Here is a 21798-nt window from a genome sequence, read left to right on the forward strand (position 1 = left end):
ACGATCCGGATGGTGCAGCCGCCTAAATTCCTACTGGGCCCGGATTAACGGCGACGTGTAGAATATCTGCCCAGCATGTGGCACAGGCCCACATGACACGCTGCACCTATTTCGCTGCCCAGCCAAGCCTACTCACCTAACTCCAGTCTCGTTATGGACACAACCCATACAGGTTGCATCCTTTTTGAGACTGGACTTAGAGGCAGAACCTGATTGAACTGAGTCAGAAAATGGAAACCGAACGAACACAGATGTATGAGCTGCTACAACAACAAAAACCAAATGAAAAATTCTGCGTTGTGGTGATATTTCGTCTTATTTTCTTGAATTTTAAAAGGCCTCTTACCAAAATCCTTTTGCATATTAAGGCACAATAGCTCGAATAGCCGCTTCAGTGGGTCGATTAAACTGACAATAAAATGGAAGAAGGCTATATAAAAGATTTTTGATGCAACTCTTTAACTATCATGGGATTTGACATGACATGCTTTCCTAAACTGATCTGACAACTCCCTGATTTAATGCTTTATGGCAAATTCAATATTTGAAGACGTAAAGTGTTGCAGGTGTTTGCTATTTCTATTAGTTTTAGTATAGACGGTGAAACAAGGCTGTTGCTTTTCTCAAAAAAAAAAATTTCCCTGAAGATGACTGTCGAAGACAGTCGAAATATCGGAAAATAAAAATCAAAATTATAAAAATAAAACACTGATGTTTTTCAATTGACATTTAGCCAAAATAAAGTTAATAAGTATTTCCGAACAATAAAAAAGTGCCACTGGAAAGATATTCAACTCAAGAGATAAGTTGTTGATTCCTAGTTTTTTTTTTTTTTTTTTGAAATCTTTAAAGGTGCTATTATTCGGAACGACAGGACAGAACTTTCCTGACAATAGTTAATTAACAGAGCTTCCAACTGCAAGGGAAGTTTTTTTTTTCAAAATAATGTTGTAAAAATCATGCAACAAATCGCTCGAACTCTACTCAATTCAAAAATCTAGTTATTGTATCCCCAAATGAACAAAGAAATAAGTTTCACCTCAAATCAAATGGTTTCATTTATCGATTCTTCGCACTTTGGATTTCACAATCGAAATAACGAAAAACAAAACTGGCGAGGAGGAATGCAATATTGTTGCTATCGTGTAATGTGATAATAGATTACAAAATTACAAATACATATTGAAAACCAACAAGTGAGGGGGAAGAGGGGGGTGGGTAAAATGTTTACAACTTGTACGTTTTATTTAGTTTGGGTATTTACCCCCAGGTATTGCTGTGAACTTTGTTACGAAAAGTTTGATACACTTTGGGGGAGAGGCCAGGGCATCGATAACAAATTTTTTATTGAACAAGAATTGTGTATGCGTAGGCGGGTTGGCCCAAGGTAATGACGTTTTTTCTGGTGGAAAAAAATGTTGTTTTTTGGGGGGTTTTCCTTCTATAATTAAATACTTCCTTCCGGTTCGAGAAAAATTAAAAGTGGGGAATAAAAGCAGGACACAGCCAATGTTCGATTATTTAAATATATTTTGACTTCTGTTACGATTATTCATATTGTTGGCCCTCTATGGAGTAGTTTCCGCAAGAATGCGCCAATATTGTCCATTTCGTATCGGACCTAAACAAAAAAATGATATAAATGTTGCTACGTGCCAGGTTTGGATTATATCGACTATTTTCTTTCCTTTATATGAAATGTGTGTGAGGTACCAGATATAGTCGACCGAAGCATTCTATTTTCACATCTTTCTTTTTTCTCTTTTCATCTAATTCAGATAAAAATATTTCAAGAAGATCGAACATTTATATCCAATTTTATGCGAAATCATAAATTCCACATTCATCTCAGGTTTCTGGCTGAGAGAAATATTTGGATATAACAATTTGTAAAGAATCGCAGAATTGTTTCGCAAGTTTTGACAAAAAAATATTGAAAATTTCGACCCTTTTTGGCTGAGGGTACCAGAAGGCTTTGACCTATATATTCCATCTTCAAAGCAGACCTTGTGTTAGTAGAAATAATCTGATGTGTGAAATATTTAGGGTAACCGGATGCTTATTTCGGATTTTATAATAGTTTTGGTTATTCAAAATGTTGACCCTTTGTGGGGGTGGTATCAGAAGGAATTGTCCGATCTCTAACATATTTATAACAGATCTTGTGTTGATAGGAATATAGAGATGTGCCACGTCTGAATGGAATCGGAAGTTAATTTCGGCTTTTATGAGTTTCATGAATATTCAAAATTTTGACCCTTTGTGCAGGGCAGGTACCAGAAGGAGTCGACCGATATATCCCATCTTCACAGAAGATCTTGTGTTGGTAGAAATAATCTGATATGTGAAATATTTAGGGTAACCGGATGCTTAGTTCGGATTTTATAATTGGTTGTGTTATTCAAAATTTTGACCCTTTGTTTAGGGGGGGGGGGGGGGTTATATTTGAAGGAATGGTCCGATCTCTTCCATATTTATAACAGATCGTGTGTTCATAGGAATATAGAGATGTAGCACGTCTGAATGGAATCGAATGTTAATTTCGGCTTTTATGAGCTTCATGAATATTCAAAATTTTAACCCTTTGTGGGAGAGGTCCCAAAAGGAGTAGTCCGATACATCCCATCTTCACAGAAGATATTGTGTTGGCAGAAAGAATAGAATGTGTGAAATATGAAAATAATCGGATGCCTATTTCGCGTTTTACGAGTTTTATGGAGTGGACCGATATATATGCCATATTATCAGCGGATCTTGTTTTCGGCTTTTTTGGGCTTCATGAATATTCAAAATTTTGACCCTTTGTGGGAGAGATCCCAGAAGGAGTAGGCCGATACATCCCATCTTCACAGAAAACCTTTGTTGGCAGAAATAATGGAATGTGTGAAATATGAAGATAATAGGATGCTTAGTTCGGATTTTATAATCGCTTTTGTTATTCAAAATTTTGACCCTTTGTGGGAAAGGTACTTAATGGAGTGGACCAATATTATCCATTTTCGCACCGGACCTATCATTGATGCAAATATTAGGATTTGCAAAGTTGGAGCAAAATCGGATAATCGCTTGTCTTTCTGCAGTTTTTTTTTTTTGAAAATTTCGACCTTTAGCGGGGGAGGTACCAGGATTGGACCGATATATTGCCCATCTACGAACTCGATCTAAGTTTGACAATAATATTATGATGTACCAAGTTTGGACCAAATGGGATACTCCTTTCGAGAGTTATCGTGCGACCTAGCCAGCCAGACAGACAGACAAATGTCCTAAAACGGATTTGGTCCAAAGAGACCTAGGGCCTAAAACCTTTATTTCTATGAGGCACGTTTTAGCCATATAATATGATCTATGCCCTCTCTAGCCATATGGCTGGAGGTATAAAAAGGGATTATTTTGTGGAGCTTTTACTTGTTTGGGTTTTAGAAAATTTGATTTCGGTAAATTTGTTTCATCCTAATTAGGTCATGGTCTCTGCTACTAATTTGGAGCTTGGACTTGATTGACCTCCATAGGATTGCATATTGCGGATCTCTTAAAATTTTTTTGTCGCTTATCTCTGAAATTTCTAAACTTGTTTTTTTTATTTCCACGAAATAAAATAACAACAACAAATAAATAAAACAAAAAAAATATTGCAAAAAAAATACAAAAACACAAGTTTGTTATTTTGATTTTCTCACTCAGTTGGTTGTCTTTATTTATATTTTGCAAACGTTTTCTATTTGTTTTTATTTATTGACAAAACCAACCACACACACACAAGCAAGTATTTAGTGAGTGAATGAATGATTGAGTTATACGGTGTGCAGTTTTCCTTGGAATTTCTTGGCAAAACAAAAAAAAAACTGAGTGAATGGAACAACAACAGAAACAAAGAAAAACTCATTTAAGTGTGGAAATTATCCAGATACTATTTACAATTTAATTCGTGTGGTTTTGCACACTCCATAGATTTGGCGATATTATTTTGGCTTAAAGTCAAAAAAAAAAAAAAAAAAAAAAAAAATTGTTTGTATTTGTTTGCTTTTAATTGAAATATTTTTCTTGCTATCCAATTATGGTAGCTGTTCCGGGTTAATTTTATAATTAAAAGAAAAATATTTCAACAAAGAAAGTAACAACGTAAACATAAATAAATAAATAAGTAATAAAATAGATAAAAAATAAATTAAATAAATAAAACAAAATTTTTAGTATTTAAAAATTTAAAGTATTTTAAATTTTTTTCGATAGCCAAAAGAGTCTTGAGCTTTCAAAAAAAAAAGGGTCGACAACAGATTTGTGGATTTTTATACCCTACGCCATATGGCTAAAGAACGAATAAAACAATTGATACGTCCAAAACGTGCCTCATCAAAATAACAATTTTAGATCCCAGGTAGGTCTTTTTGGACCAAAGCCATGTCAGGACATTTGGAGTCGATCTTGCGATGCACGTCCATCTGTCTGTCTAGCTGGTGCACACGATAACTCTCGAAGGGAGTGGTCCAAACTTGGTATATCGTAATATTATTAGTAAACCTAGATCGAATTCGCAGATGGGCAATATCGGTCCACTCCTTCTAGTACCTCCCCCACAAAAGGTCGACATTTTCAAAGAAAATAATTTACTGCACAGAAAAAGAAAGCATAATCCGATTTTGACCCAACTTAATATTTCCATCAGCGCTAGGACAGGTGCCACAATACACAAGAGAAATTAACATCCGATTCCATTCAGACTTGATGCCCGTGAAGATAAATTTTAAAATATAAATGCAACGACACAAATCACTTGTATTTTGTGTTGGTGCGCAAGGGGTTAATTAAAAAAATAGTTTTTTTAATATTAATGATTTTTACCATTTTTTTTTTTGGATAAATCAACGTATTTTTAAATTAAATTAAATTAATTAATTAAATTAATTTAACAGGAAAATGACACAATTTCCCGACGAGGACGAATAACAAGAGAGGCGTTGGCAGTAGGAAAACTGCATGGAAAATGCTGAATTGCACAAAAACTATGCTAGCTGCGTCATTGAGGCGGGTCTTAAATGAAAGGTCTCGAGGAGTACTTCCTCGTCGGGCAATTGTGTCATTTTCCTGTTAAATTAATTTAATTAATCAATTTAATTTAAATTAATTTAAAAATACGTTGATTTATCCAAAAAGAAAAAAATGGTAAAAATCGTTAATATTAAAAAAACTATTTTTCAATTAACCCCTTGCGCACCAACACAAAATACAAGCGATTTGTGTCTTTGCATTTATATTTTAAAATTTATCTTCACGGGCTTTCAGACTTGGTACATCACAATATTTCCATCAACACAAGATCTGTTTTAAAGATGGTAGAGGTCGGACCATTTCTTCTGGTACCTCTAACAAGATTTTGGAACAGAAATAAGCATCCAACTCTCTTCAAAATTCGCATATAAAACATTTTTGCTAACACAAGATCTGTTGTGAAGATGATATATGTCTGCCAGCCCTTTCTGGTACCTCACCCAAAAGGGTCGCAATTTTCAATACTTTTATATGTCATAACTTGCGAAAAAAGTCAGCGATTCCTCATAACGTGCTATATCTAAATATTTCTCTCAAACAGACACCTGAGATGAAAATGGTTTCTGATTTCGCATAAAATTGGATATAAATTCCCAGCGAAGCGCTTGCTTGAGGTGATCAATACTTTTGTATTTTTTATTGCCAACCTTGCTTTCCAAAATACAGACAAACACAATAGTCCAACGGATTGGTATCCGGAGATTTTGGTGGCCATTGTGCGCTGGAGATGAAGCAAGGAACCTCACAATGTCCAAGGTCTGCGGCCAAAAAGTTTGCGTGCCCAAGGCTTTAATACACCAACCAGAATATTTTCGCGATAATATTCGGCATTTTTTCTGATGGCACGGTCGATTAATACGAACGGAGAGCGACCATCAGCTGTTATGGCGGCCAACCAAAGGTGCACATTCTCGCTTACCTCTTTGGCAAGTAAACACGATCATTTTTTTGTTTAGCAACTGCTGGACAACGAAAGTTTTCTCAATGGAGAAAACCAAAAAAAAAAAAATCGCCAGTTCACCACTTTTTCGGCCAAGCGAAGCAACTCTTTAGCTCTTTTGAGTCTATTTTCTTTCTGTTGCGGTGTAAGTTCTTGCACTTTTTGCAATTTCAATGGCTTTACCCCGAGCTCATTTTTCAATATTTGCTGATATGTTCAGCTCACGAGCCACTGCGACGTGGGTTTCGATCAAGTCGCTTCTTTACTTTTCGAACCATTTCTGCTTGATGTTGCTGTTTTCTTCCGTCCACTTCCTTGACGTCGGGCTACGCTACCAGTATCAAGGTAACGAGCGATGGTACGAGACACGAATGATTTATTCACATTTAAATGCTGGAGTGCTCTAACGATAGCCACATGTGGTTTTCCAGCCAAATATAAAGAAATCACACTATCACGCTTGAATGCCATCACGAATAACTTTTTTTTTTTCTGGAAAAATCTCACCAAAATACTTTTGAACACTTGTAAACAATATAATGAGCTGTCAGTGGAATAATTTTAACCGCCGTCGGACAAGTGGCTTAGAAATGACAGCAGTCTGTGTAGTTTTTTCATCTCACCCTGTAATTTTAAGGATCTTCATAGAATCACCTTTGAGTCGATTTATGCTTGTCAGTCTCCCTGTCCGCCCGTCCATGTATTTTTGTGAACAAAATGAAGGTTGCATTTATGATCTGATTGAGATGAAATTTTCCAAACAATATATGGCACTTCCGACATAATTCAGGTATATAGCTGTAGCTCCCATATATATGTTTCATCAGATTTGGTGTTAATGTCCCTCACATTCATAGTATGCACTCCACAACAATGATATTTGATACTACGCATCATATACTGCTCGGAAATACCTCTGCCAGATTTTATCGAAATCAGTTCAGATTTTTATATAACTTCGATATACATCTTCATCCGATTTTACGGTTATTGTCAAATACATAATATCAGCCCAAAACGAATAGCTTTTTTCATATTTAACCGATTTTTACCATTTGGTGAAACTCGGTCTGGTATATCTATTACACGTCTTCGTATGGGCCCATTTTTTCATGTTCCTTTCTTCAAGGATTCGTGGACTGTAAATAGTTTCAGAATTTATCTCAATTTATCAGGGTTGTAATCGCCTTGTATTTTCAAAAGTATAATAACGAGTTTTCTGTGAATATTTTCAAGGACTATAGAACCACAATCTGGAGTTCATTTCAGGATCAGTAGACTGGTATATTGTACTAAAATATTTTTTTTAATGAATACTAGTGTGATTTTCTTTCAAAGAAAGAAGTTTTTTTCTTTCATTTTATTAAGAAACTAAATACTTAATTTCCAGAAAAACACAAGCGATTTGTTTCACAACATCCAAGGGCATAATGACAGTAAAAAGCCGGAAACCTCCAATAGTATAAGTTTTGAATCACCAATCCCAAATATCATTAACGAACGTTGACCCTGCGTTGTTTAGGCCACTTTTCGTTTTTCTTTTTTCGAATACAACAAAACAAAAGTATTACGCCATCAACCTCTGCGCGGCCATCATCAATCTTAGTTTTGTGGGTTATTTTTTTTTATTTCGAACTCAGCCAACAACCCAATGACTTATATTGCCTGCACTCACTCACCACGCCATCTCCCACACTCTAAGTACAACGGAGTGAAGTGTTTTATTTTGACATTTACTTCTGTTGCCGCAAAAACACAACAAGACTAGTTTTTTTTGTTGTTGAATAGACAAATTTGCAAATTGTTGCAAAGAAGAAACGACCTTGAATTTAAACCTAAATCGTGAGCCAAAGTCATTTGAAACTTGATTTGAAAAAAAAAAAAACTTCAGAAAAGAAGTTTGGTTGGTTGGCAGTGGTTGGTCGGAGGTTGTTGTACTTTCATGGTTTGGCGGAGAGGTGACGAAGTTGAAAAGTAACAAAGTTAAATAAAGTGTCAAGATGTAATTGGACTTTGAGAAACTTTTGATTTTGGAAGGAAAATCCAATTCCGTGTGGGCTTTGCAATGAAAGACATGTCTGAATTCGAGAGAAGGTGAAGAAATTTGGATTATTTATTTGGCATTTAAAAATTGAAAGAAATTTTACTCGAAAATCTTTAAAAATCCACGCCTCTGTAGCTGAAGGATGGTTGTTTGAAAAATTCGTTAAAAATCCACGCCTCTGTAGCTGAAGGATGGTTGTTTGAAAAATTGTTTAAAAATCCACGCCTCTGTAGCTGAAGGATGGTTGTTTGAAAAATTGTTTAAAAATCCATGCCTCTGTAGCTGAAGGATGGTTGTTTGAAAAATTCTTTAAAAATCCACGCCTCTGTAGCTGAAGGATGGTTTTTTTGAAAAATGCTTTAAAAATCCACGCCTCTGTAGCTGAAGGATGGTTTTTGGAAAAATTCTTTAAAAATCCACGCCTCTGTAGCTGAAGGATGGTTTTTTGAAAAATTCTTTAAAAATCCACGCCTCTGTAGCTGAAGGATGGTTGTTTGAAAAATTGTTTAAAAATCCACGCCTCTGTAGCTAAAGGATGGTTTTTTGAAAAATGGTTTAAAAATCCACGCCTCTGTAGCTGAAGGATGGTTTTTTGAAAAATTGTTTAAAAATCCACGCCTTAGTAGCTTAAGGATGGTTTTTTGAAAAATTGTTTAAAAATCCACGCCTCTGTAGCTGAAGGATGGTTGTTTGAAAAATTGTTTAAAAATCCACGCCTCTGTAGCTGAAGGATGGTTGTTTGAAAATTTGTTTAAAAATCCACGCCTCTGTGATACTGATAGCGTAGCCCGACGTCAAGGAAGTGGAAGTGGACGGAAGAAAACAGCAACACCAGCAGAAAATTTTTCGAAAAAAAAAATAAGGAAGCGACTTATTCAAAACACGCGTCGCATTGGCCGAAATATGGCTCGTGAGCTGAAGATATCGCAATATTCCATTCGGAAAATATTGAAAAATGAGTTCGGAGTAAAGCCATTGAAATTCGAACAAGTGCAAGAACTTGCACCGCAACAGAAAGAAAATAGACTCAAAAGAGCTAAAGAGTTGCTTCGCTTGACCAAAGGTGGTAAACTGCCGAATTTGGTTTTCTCCGATGAGAAAAAATTTGTTGTCCAGCAGTTTGTAAACAAACAAAATGCCAAAGAGGTCGGCTGAAAATGTGCACCTTCGGTTGGCCACCAGAACCCAAGCACCGGGCATGGTGATGGTGTGGGCCGCCATAACAGCCAATGGTAGCTCTCCGCTCGTATTAATCGACTGTGGCATCAGAATAAATGCCGAATATTATTGCGAAAATATTCTGGAGGGTGTTTTAAGGCCGCAGTCCTTGGACATTCCAACAGAACTCAGCACCAGTGCGATAGTGCACGCGCCACCTAAGAATGGTTACAAAATGAGGTTCATCGCTTCATTCCAGCACACAATGACCACCAAAATCTCCGGATACCAATCCGTTGGACTATTATGTGTGGAGTATTTTGGAAAGCAAGGTTGGCACTAAAAAATACCAAAGTGTCGATCACCTCAAGCAAGCGCTTCGCCGGTAATGGGCCAAAGATACCGCAGAGCAACATTCGGGCAGCGTGTGACGGTTTCATTGGCCGTTTGAAGGCGCTTCGCCGGTAATGGGCCAAAGATACCGCAGAGCAACATTCGGGCAGCGTGTGACGGTTTCATTGGCCGTTTGAAGGCCATAAACCTGAACAATTCGAACAAATCTAAACTTATTCTAAAATTTGATGCCATGTCCGACGTGTTTTGCTTTCATTCAATTAAATTAAAAAAAAAAGAAAATGTAAAAATTTAGCGTTTGACTTTGTTGCAGTGTTTTTTTATCACCCTGTATATTAGAACATCATCTTGTTTCCCTTGAAGGTGTATCTTTCCCCGCTAAATTAGCCATATAAATATTCGTCTATAAAAATAGATCCGTTATAGTAATTAAGAAGCACCTGCCATATTTTTATTGTAATTACAAAATTTTAATTAGATGAGATGAGGGAGGGGTTTTCCCCATTCATTGTTGTAGCTGTTATTAGTCATCGAAATTCTCTGTTTTGGTGATTTCAGAGACAGCTTGTTGCCGACTTTGTTATTATTTTTTTGTTAACTGTTCTGTTGAAGAAATTGTTGTCTGTTCTTATGATTCTCTCCATTTCTGTTATGACCTAATATTGTTTTCAACTAAATTTAGTTAAAACAAGTTTTATTTTTTGTTCTCGTAATCTACTGTCAATCAAGAAGTCGTCTCGTTGCTTTCTTTTTTTGGGGAAAAAATAAAGAGAACAAAGAAATAAAAACAAGTTAATATTTTTGGTATTGTCTGAATCGAACAAGAAATTACGGGACTGGCTTTCATCTACGGTAACAAGGAAGCTAAATGAGCCACACGAGCTTTCACATCGCACAGTGGAGTCTTTTGCTAAAAATATACGATTTATAAAAATGACAAAATAACGCTAAAATTAATATTTACTGGATGTTATTATACCCTCAGCCATATGGCTAGAGAGGGAGGGTATATGTCATTTGATACGGCCGAAATGTGCCTCATCGAAATAACGGTTTTAGACCTTAGGTCTCTTTGGACCAAATCCGTTTCAGGACATTTGGAGTCGATCTAGCGATGTCCATCCATCCGTCTGCCTGGCTGGTGCGCCAGGTTGATCCAAAATTGGTAAATCGTAATATTATTATCAAACTTAGATCAAGATGGGCAATATTGGTCCACTTCTACTGGTACCTCCCCCACAAAAGGTCGACATTTAAAAAAAAATTTTCTGCACAGAAAGAGAAAGTATAATCCTATTTTGCTCCAATTTTGCAAATCCTATTATTTGCATCAGTGCTGAGACAGGCGCGAAAATGGACAATATTAGCCCACTCCATCAAGTACCTCCAACACAAAGCGTCAAAATTTTGAAAAATTATAACGTTTATAAAATGTGATGTAAGACTCCGATTGTCTTCAAATTTCACACATCCCTATATTTTTATTAACCCAATGTCTGGTCTGTAGATGGAATATATCGGTCCACTCCTGGTATCTCCCCCTCAACTGGTCTAAATTTTGAATATCCATGAAGCTCATAAGGCACATTTCAATATTTCCATCTACACATGATCTGTTAAAAAGATGGTAGAGATCGGACCATTTCTTCTGGTACCTCCCTCACAATGGGTCAAATAAATGGTTAAATATTTTTTCAATCGCCAAAATATATTTTTTCATAGAGCTACCAAATTGAGAATTTTTAAGACATTTTCAAGCTCTCCAAAGCCATTAATCGTTTATTTTATTAAGATATTACTCAAAGTCTTTCAAAACCACCGAATGTGGATTTTTTATATTTTTTAAGGATTATTGACCTTGGGTTTTAAGAATATTTTTCAACGACTATTAGTCTTTCAACGACTACTGAGCATGGAATTTTGAACTTTTTTTCAATGACTTTCAGGCGTAGATATTTTAAGAGAATTTTTTCTCGATTTGGATTTTTTTGCATTGTATGACGATCCACCATAGGATGGATTCCGTTTGTAACACCTCGAAATATACATTTTAGACCCCACAAGGTATATATATTCTAGATCATCATAAAATTCTGTATCGATTTAGCGATCTATCCGTCTGTCCGTCTGTGGAAATCACTCTAGCTTCCGAACGAATTGAAGTAGATTGATAAAATTTTACTTAAATATATGTTATGTCTGCAGGACTTTTCGTATTGAAAATGGGTCATGTAGATCCACGTTTTGCTATAGCCCCCATATAATGGTACCTCCTGATATTCGATATTTGATGATTTTAGCGACATTATTCACCGAAATTCTTTCAAATTTGGTATTTGATATTCGTAATGGATGTTACAGCCTATGACAGGAGATTGTCTGTGCCGGTCCACGTCTTCGTATAGCCCCCATATAATGCCCGATATTCGGTATTTTAATGATTTTAGCGACATTTTTCATCGGAATTGTTTCAAATGTGGTATTTGAAGTTCGTAATGGACACTACAGCCTAAGACAGAAAATTTTCTGTACAGGTCCACGTCTTCGTAGAGCCCCCATATAACGGTACCTCCCGATATTCGATATTTTGATGATTTCAGAGACATTATTTACCGGATTTATTTCAAATTTGGTATTTGAAGTGCGTAATTGACACTACGGCCTAAGACAGAAAATTGTCTGTGCAAGTCCACGTCTTCGTAGAGCCTCCCGATATTCGGTATTTTGATGATTTTAGCGACATTATTACCGATTTTTTTAAGTTTCGCTTTTGAATATTGTAATGGCCTGCGACAAATGTTACCTATGCAGGGCCATTTCGTCGTATAGACCCTAATATAACAGCTACATTCGATATCTTTAAGATTTTAACAGAATTTTTAAAGGATTTTATTGTTTTTGAAAATTTGCAAATTCGTTCCAAATTTCGTCCCGGCCGAACTTACAGCATTTTTACTTGAACGTATTTTTAAGAACATCAAAGCCTTTAAATCTGAGTATTATAAGAATATTTTTTCAAGTCTATCAGAGCTCCTAAACTTGCTTTTTTGGGAATATCTATTTTAGGGACTCCTGAATTTTTAAAAATGTTTTTTTTCATGGTCTATAAGAGTTTTCAGATCCTATGTGTGGGATTTTAAGGAATTTTTTAATGATTATAAAATCCTCAAAACACATTTTATTTTTAAGAAAAAAATTGCAAGGGCTATCAGGTCCACTGATTTTAAAGACTATTTTTTTTCAACATTTCAAGGTCTATTAACCACCAAACGTGGATTAATGCGCATAATTTTTCTGTGCCCATCTTACCCACCAAATTTGTTTTTTTACGAATATTCTTCTTAGCTCTTTCAGGGTTTTCAAAGTTGTTTTTTTATTTTTTTCAACTGCTCCGGAGCCTTAAATGCGATTTTTTCGGTGTTTTAAATGGTCTATCAGAGCCAGCCAACGTTGATTTATTTGAAAACTTTTATTTTGGTCTATTATATGACTTATTCGTGGATTTTATTAATATTTTTCAAGGATCAATGTTACAACAAATGTGGATTTTTAAGAATAGCTTTTTCTAGGTCTATCATATACAAAAACGTGAATTTTTATATAATTTTCTCATGATCTGTCAAAACTATAATTGCAAATTTAAAAAATATTTATTTTATAGAATCAGATCTATAAAATTTCTGGGTATATCTTCTACAAACTTCTAAAGTAGATTTTTCACCAATCCACAACGTGATTTCCGCTCGTCATTCATTCATCATTTCATTTCTGCATTGAACGGATATACGTCCCTCTCTTTGATCTTTTTTTTTGTTTCTGGTTTTTGGTTTATTGGCGTGAATTTTCTTAATCGTCCAAGAAAACGTTTTATTAATAGCAGCAGCAATGTATTTTTGGCTATGCATTCTTTGAAATATTTTTTGTTTTCATCCGAGCTATTTACGTAAATCGAATGACAAAATTAGAATATCGAACGACAGGTTGTGACAAGAGTGAGAGAAATCAATTTGAATCAAAAAAACGAAAAACAAAAACTAAAGGAAATTGTGCGAATATTATTCTAGGGATTATTTTATTAAATTGTAATTGGCATTATTGTCAATGACAAGAAATTACAAGGACAATACGATTCTATAGTTCGTTTGATTTAAAGGATTACATTTTTTTAATTTTTTTCTTGAGTCAATTGCCAGATGCTAAATTGCAGGTTCTGCAGGTTCTGGAACAAAGCATTTAAAATTTAATTTTCCATTTAGATGTTGATATGAAATTTTTCATTGTGAAGGATTTATCCCCCCCCCCCCCCCCCCCCCACAATCCTTTGTATATACAGGGTGAGATGCAAAAAATGAAACCAAGTTCAAACTGCTGTCATTTCTAAGCTACTCGTCCGAAAGCTGTTAAAATTATCCCAGTGACAGCCTATTATATTGTTTACAAGCGTCAAAAACCATATTCGTGATGGAAGTCAATCGTGATGGTGTGATTTCTTTATATTTGGCTAGAAAACCACAAGTGGCTATCGTGTACCATCGCTCCACCGCATTGTGATACTGGAAGCGTAGACCGACGTTAGGGAAGTGGACGGAAGAAAACAGCAACATCAGCAGAAATGGTTCGAAGCGATTTGATCGAAACCCGCGTCGCAGTAGCCGAAAAATGACTCGTGAGCTGAACATATCGCAATATTCTATTCGGCAAATATTGAAACATGAGCTCGGGGTAAAGCCATGGAAATTCGAAAAAGTGCAAGAACTTACACCGCAACAGAGAGAAAATAGACTCAAAAGAGCTAAAGAGTTGCTTCGCTTGTGCCGAAATTGGTGAACTGCCGAATTTGGTTTTCTATGATGAGAAAACATTCGTTGTCCAGCAGTTTCAGCAACATCAGCAGAAATGCTTCGAAAAGTAAAGAAGCGACTTGATCGAAAACCGCGTCGCAGTGGACGAAAAATCGCTCGTGAGCTGAACATATCGCAATATTCCATTCGGCAAATATTGAAAAATGAGCTCGATGAAATTCCAAAAAGTGCAAGAACTTACACCGCAACAGAGAGGAACAGAAGAATAGACTCAAAAGAGTTAAAGAGTTGCTTCGCTTGGCCGAAAGTGGTAAACTGCCGAATTTGGTTTTCTTCGATGAGAAAACATTCGTTGTCCAGTAGTTTGCGAACAAATAAAATGATCGTGTTTACCTGCCAAATATATCAGCTGAAAATGTGCACTTTCGGTTGGCCCCCAGAACTCAAGCACCGGCCATGGTGATGGTGTGGACCGCCATAACAGCCGATGGTCGCTCTCCGCTTTATTAATCGGCCGTGGCATCAGAATAAATGCTGAATATTATCGCGAAAATATTCTGGAGGGTGTATTATAAGCCTTGGGTACGAAAACATTTTGGCCGCATACCTTGGACATTCCAACAGGACTCAGTACTCAACACCATCGCACCCAGCACGCGCCACCCAAGAATGGAGTATTTTGGAAAGCAAAGTTGGCACTAAAAAATACCAAAGTGTCGATCACCTCAAGCAAGCGTTTCGCCGTAATGGGTCCAAAATACCGCAGAGCAACATTCGGGCAGCGTATGACGGTTTCATAGGCCGTTTGAAGGCCATAATTCGTGTCAAAGGTGACCAACTCGAACAAATCTAAACTTATTCTAAAATTTGATGCTATTTCCGACATTTTTTTGCTTTTATTCAATAATATTAAAAGATTTTTTATATTTTTAATATGACCCCATTATGAAGCACTCATATTTGTTTTCATTCCAAAAATGACATGTGATTTTTGCTGTTCCAGAGCCTGCAAGAATCTACTGGTTTTGTGATATTATTCGAAATCATAAAGGAAAAATCGGTTATCTTGTAACATTTTTAGCATTCTTGCAGTTCTGGAACATATTTTTTATGAGGATGAATCCCGAATTCCATAGTTGAATAAGAGAAGAGGTATACTTCCCATAAAAGAAAAACAAATCAAATGACATTTTTATTTTTTTTTTTTTTGAATTTTGACATTTCCCTTTTCAATCAACTTGAAAATAAAATTAAATTATATCCAAAAATCACAATTCGTAAATTCATTTATTTTTATTGGTGTGTTCGAATTAATCTCAAATGAAAACATATTGCCCGAATGATTTGGCCACGGGTTTTAGATACAATAGTTCACAAACCAGATGTTATATGTTGCCAGATGGTAATACCTCAATTCACGGCGAATATTATCGTTATCCTAGTGGACAACTTCCGAGTAAGAATATTTTCCCATCTTCCAAAACGAGCAATCGAAAGACGAAATCAAGAAGGAACAGTTGTCAAGCCATTACTCCAGTAATGGCAGATTCCATTGATCAGCAATCGGATAATGGTGTTCGTAATGAGAATTTTTATATCAAGAGGGTTGTATGGTAAGTTTTGGATAGGGAACATATTCGAATTAAAAAATGAAGATTATTTCCGAAAAAAATCGGTTCTGATGGCTGTGAAAGACCTTGAAAAAATATTCCCAAAAATTCACATTTTGTAATAAATATTCTTCAAATATTAAATGGGGCTCTCATAGTCCTTGAAAGTTTGGTGGATCTGAAAGTACTCAAATAAATATTCTTTAAAATACACGTTTAGTACCTTCAAAAATCCATAAACAGGATGGATAGCTCCGATATGCCTGGAAAATTTTTTTTTTAAACAATTTAAAAAGTATCAATCGGTTTTGCCAACAGATGCATACTCAGTCAATGTTCGATTATTTAAATATATTATGGTTATTCAATTGTTTGACTTTCTATGGAGCAGCTTCCAAAGGAATGGTCCATTTCGTATCGGATCTACGTAAATATGATATAAATATTGCGACGTGCCAGGCTTGGACTATATTGGTTACTTTCTTCATTTTATATGAGATATGTGATAATTTTTACAAAATGTAAAAATCTTAGCGGGGTACCAGATATAGTCGACCGACGTATTCCATTTTCATACCTCATCTAATACAGATAAAATACTGGTATGGGCAAAAATACAAGAAAATCTAAAGTTTATGTCCAATCTTATGCGAAATCATAAATTCCACATTCATCTCAGAAATATTTGATATGGCAAGTTGTGACCCTTTGTGGGTGAGGTACCAGAAGGGGTTCGCTGATATATATTAACATCACAACAGATCTTTTGTTAGCAAAAATGTTTGTATGTGCGAAATTTCAACAGAGTTTTCGCTTTCTTTGAGTGTTTTGTTTTTCAAAATCTTGATCCCTATGTGGGGGAGGTACCAGAATAAATTGTGCGATCTCCACCATCTTTTTTACAGATCTTGTGTTCATGGAAATATTGAGATGTACCAAGTCTGAATGGAATCGGATGTTAATTTCGCGTTTTATGAGATTCATGGATATTCCAATTTTTTTCTTGTGTTAGTAAAAATAATCGGATGTGTAAAATATGAAGATGCCTGATGCTTATTTCGGATTATATAATAGTTTTGGTTATTCAAAACTTTAACCCTTTTTGGGGTAGGTACCAGAAAGAAAGGTTCGATCTCTACCATCTTTATTACAGATCTTGTGCTGATAGAATATTGAAATATGCCAAGTCTGCATGGAATTGGATGTTAATTTCGCGTTTTATGAGCTCCGTGGATATTGAAAATGTTGACCCTTGTGGGGGAGGTACCAGAAGTAGTGGACCGATATATTCCATCTTCACATCAAACCTTAGGTTAAGAAAATATTGTGATGTGTGTAATTTGAAGACAATCGGACTCTTGCATCATATTTTATAAAAGATATATTTATTTAAAAAATTTGACTCTTTGTGGGGGATGTACTTGATGGAGTGGACCGATATTCTCCATTTTCTCACCTGACCTAGTACTGATGTAAATATTAGGATTTGCAAAGCTGAAGCAAAATCGGATTGTCCTTTCTATTTTTGGGCAATAAAATATTTTTTTCGACTTTTTATGGGGGATGTACCAGGAGGAGTGGACCGATATTACCCATCTCAGAACTCGTTCTAAGTTTTATAATAATATTACGATGTACCTAGATTAAAGATCTAAGAGAGAAAGATTCCATGAAAAAATATTTTTAAAAAATTAATTATTACAAAAAAATTTATATATACTTACATAAAAATTCATAGTTATTCGTAAATAATTCTTAAAAATCCAGGTTTGTTTTTTATAGTTCTTGCAATTTTTTTTCCTAAAAAATCCATATTTGTTAGCTCCCTTAAAAGATATTTCTTAAAATCCATGAGTCGTTGAAAAAATATTGGTAAAAAGTTCATGAGTTCTTAAGAAAAGTTTAGATTTGTTCGAATTGGTCACATTTGGCACGAATTATGGCCTTCAAACCGCCAATGCAACCGTCACACGCTGCACGAATGACGCCCTGCGGTATTTTGCCCTCCAGAATATTTTCGCGATAATATTCGGCATTTATTCTGATGCCACGGTTAATTAATACGAGCGGAGAGCGACCATCGGCTGTTATGGCGGCCCACACCATTACCATGGCCGGCGCTTGAGTTCTGGTGGCCAAGCGAAGGTGCACACTTTCAGCTGACCTCTTTGGCAAGTAAACAGAATAATTTTGTTTGTTTAGAAACTGCTAGACAACGAATGTTTTCTCATCGGAGAAACCCAAATTCGTTCCCAGTTCACCACTTTCAGCCAAGCGAAGCAACTCTTTAGATCTTTTGAGTCTTTTTCCTTTCTGTTGCGGTGTAAGTTCTTGCACTTTTTGGAATTTCAACGGCTTTACCCCGAGCTCATTTTTCAACATTTGGCGGGTTTCGATGAAGTCGCTTCTTTATTTTTTCAACCATTTCTGCTGATGTTGCTGTTTTATTCGGTCCACTTCCTTGACGTCGGACTACGCTACCAGTATCACGATAATGAGCGATGGTACGTCACCCAAATATTTATTCACATTTAAATGCTGGAATGCTCTAACGATAGCCACTTGTGGATTTCCAGCCAAATATAAAGAAATCACACTATCACGCTTGAATTCCATCACGAATAACTTTTTCTTGGAAAGTTCTCACCAAAATGCTTTTGTACGCTTGTAAACAATATAATGAGCTGTAGCTGTAATAATTTTAACAGCTGTCGGACGAGTGACTTAGAAATGACAGCAGTCTGAAGTTGGTTGCAAATTGTTCATCTCACTCAGAATAGTTGAACGTCGAATTTTGGTGACTCTGATAGTCACTTGAAAAAAATATATTTTTTTTGTTTCATGGCTTTATTATTTGAAAAATTATTCTTTAATAATTAGTGCTTGTTTTTTCAGATAGTTGTTAACTTTTTTTTCATAAAAATTCTGAGTTATAATTCCTTTATAAATATTTAATTTTTTATTTTTTTAATCCACGATTATCGGCCTCTTGGTCCTTGAATAGATTAATTTGTTGCAGATTAAGTGCCATCTTTTGTATTTTTTTAAGTTTTACCTAATCTGCTTGGTTTTATATTTTTCAAAAATAATTAAAATTGCTATAACTCTTTATGACCTTAACCCTTTCGGATCTAGAGTATAATCGGGGTAGTTTGTGTCTGTGCTATATGTATCATTAAGGACATGTATTTTAAGAGACATCTGTAGATTGAAGACCTATTGCAGGTAAACTCACCGAAAGTGTCGATAATACCGATATTTTTCATCTTAACTATCGGATATATCGAATATTACTGCTATTGATATTTTATCACCTTTACCTGATTCTCCAAACTTCTTTACGGGAAACTTGATGAAAGTAATTATCACATGTTTTTACAAGTTTCTACAAATATTATTTAAATGCTTCCCTTGAAGCTATTTTTCCTATATCTCTGTTGTTATATGGAATATCCATTGACCATGGTTCACATGTGTTAAAAAAAATTCAAATTTTCCTTGAGGCGATTTTTCGATAAAAACACAAAAAATGAATAACAACTATGTCCATCTATTTCCTATACGGGCTGTAGTGCATCCATTCCCCTCTAGGCTAGCAAAAATGATTCACATTGTATGGCAAAAAATGGAATATGGCTCTCAGCTCACCATCGGTTCGTTTTAGTTTAGTTTTCCTTGCCACCACGCTCTTGGGTTGAATGACAAAGTTGCAACAATTATGTAAATGTCACCATCAGTGGTTTTGTCGTGGGGCGGGACATTTTTTTATTTTTCATTTTCTTTCTTTTGTTTGGTTGGCTGCAACACCCGGCATTTAAAACTAATAGAAATGTATCAATTTCTACTCTCTATCTTCATTTGCTTCGCCATCTTATCCCCGGGCCAGAGGATATCCTCCATTCAGCATCACGGAATGTTCATGACTGTTGTTAATTTTCATCTGAGCATAGAGTGGCTGGCTGCATCCATCCTCCGTTTATATATTCAGTCATTCGTTTTGTTTTGCTCTGTTGTTGTGGTCAATTGTAGTTTTTTTACTTTCTTTTTGTATCGATAATCTGTTTTTTTTTTTTCATCTTCCTGCCGGTCTTCAATTGACTTATGGAAAGTTTTTTTATGCAATTGGTAATTGGTGACAGGTTGGCTGGCTGGGCGCTAGCTTGGCTTGGCTTGCATGGTGAATTCGTTGCAGCTTGCCTCTTAAGCGACCGCCTAGTTTCCATTGCCCGTTTCGAATGTGGCTGGCGGGGTAGGTGCACTTATTGGGGTGTTGATATAATCACCGGGATTTATAATTGATATTTGTGGTGTTGTGGTATCGAATGGGTATTATGCGATGTGTTGCTGCTGCATGGTGACATTCGTTAATAAATGAATAAAGCACTTTGTTTCTCTTTATGACAGCCTTTGGCAATGCTAATTGAAATTTATTCAATTTCTAATATAAATACATAATTGTGTAGAGTCAAAGAACTGCGATGTCGATCAGAGGTCTTTGCCTTTAAATGTTTTTATAATATTTTTAAATAAAACGTTGTTATTAATTTATTTATTTTTCTTTATTTACAGGTATGTATTCCCAACTTAATTCTGGTAATCGATAAGGTAACAAGTGCACTATAGAAGATATCCTAGGCCTATAGATATAATTGAGTATCAGTTTGTGTTCCACCCAAAATGTAATTATTTAGACTTGTAATACGGAACTCCATTCTGAAGGCCAGTTTAAACATAATGGGGGAGTCATATGAAAAGTGACTTTTTAACATTTTATCCTTAGCATTTTTATAGTATACTTCTAGGCGCTCACAACAGTTGAAACAATTTAAAAAAGCCTTACTATATAAACTAGAAACGTTTCTTTACACGATGGGCTGTGGTGTATAAAAAACATTTGTAAGTAATTCATGAGTCTTAAAAAAAAATTTTTATAAAAATTCCCGTTCCTGTACTCCCGGATTAAAAGGCTGGAGCTAGAATCTTGAAATTTTGCACGAGGGTTAGTCTGGGTGCGGTGGGTGTGTGATAAGGCTGGATTTTTGAAAATTCGAAGTAAAATGGTACAACAAGTACTAAAATATACTAAAATTTGAATACTTTGGATTGTACAAACGAAGTGAGCTAGAATTCTGAAATTTGGAATGAGTTACTGATAAGAGTGCAGGATATTTTTTTTCAAAGGGTTTTTGGAAATCCCAACATTAAGTTTACGAGAAGTTCCAAAATGGCATCATTTGTTATTATGTGAAAGGACAGAGCTAAATACCTAAAATTTAGAATGAGAATCTGGGTTGGAAAGTAAGTTTGATATATCAAGGTGGTCTGGGAAATGTGTACTAACTGTGCGAAATGTGTACTAAATGGTATTAAATTTAGACCAGGATGGTATAGGGTGAACGGATGATGCTGAAATTTTGTATTGGGCCCCTGTTGATTAGTTGGTTGGGCCCCAGAGGTTTTGAGAATGTGTACTTCAAGTACCAAATAGTACTATATTTGGTAGAATTTCGTATTGGGTGAATAGATTTCTGAAATTTGGTAATTGGGTTTCTGTGTAGCATACATATGTAGAGGTGGCTAATAAGTACTAAATAGTATTAAATTAGGTATAGGGCTGAAATCTTGAAATTTGATATTTAAATAACTTATGGTATCTGTGTGAGAGATAAAAAAAACTGCAACAAAGTCAAACGCCACAATTTTTACATTTTTTTTTAAATTTTATTAAATGAAAGCAAAAAATGTCGGAAGTAGCATCACATTTTAGAATAAGTTTAGATTTGTTCGAATTAGTCACCATAGGCCGGAATTATGGCCTTCAAACGGCCAATGAAAACGTCA

The 21798-nt window shown here is 35.5% G+C and overlaps 1 protein-coding gene across 2 annotated transcripts in view; it reads left to right on the forward strand.

Annotated features, from left to right (window-relative positions):
• The window catches only part of LOC101893448 (dnaJ homolog subfamily C member 7), a 95187-nt gene that overhangs the window by 8413 nt on the left and 64976 nt on the right, over positions 1-21798 (forward strand). Inside the window, exon 1 of one of the 2 annotated variants that reach the window (XM_059130295.1) lies at positions 15659-15960. The exons of the other annotated variant lie outside the window; for it this stretch is intronic. Coding sequence (XP_058986278.1) covers positions 15668-15960 — 293 coding nt within the window. The 5' untranslated portion in view covers positions 15659-15667. Of the gene's footprint in view, positions 1-15658; positions 15961-21798 lie in introns of those variants that run through there. 2 annotated transcript variants of the gene reach the window in all.

The sequence above is a fragment of the Musca domestica genome, unplaced genomic scaffold, assembly GCF_030504385.1.
Source record: "Musca domestica strain aabys unplaced genomic scaffold, Musca_domestica.polishedcontigs.V.1.1 72, whole genome shotgun sequence".
In the NCBI taxonomy this organism is placed as follows: Eukaryota; Metazoa; Arthropoda; class Insecta; order Diptera; family Muscidae; genus Musca; species Musca domestica.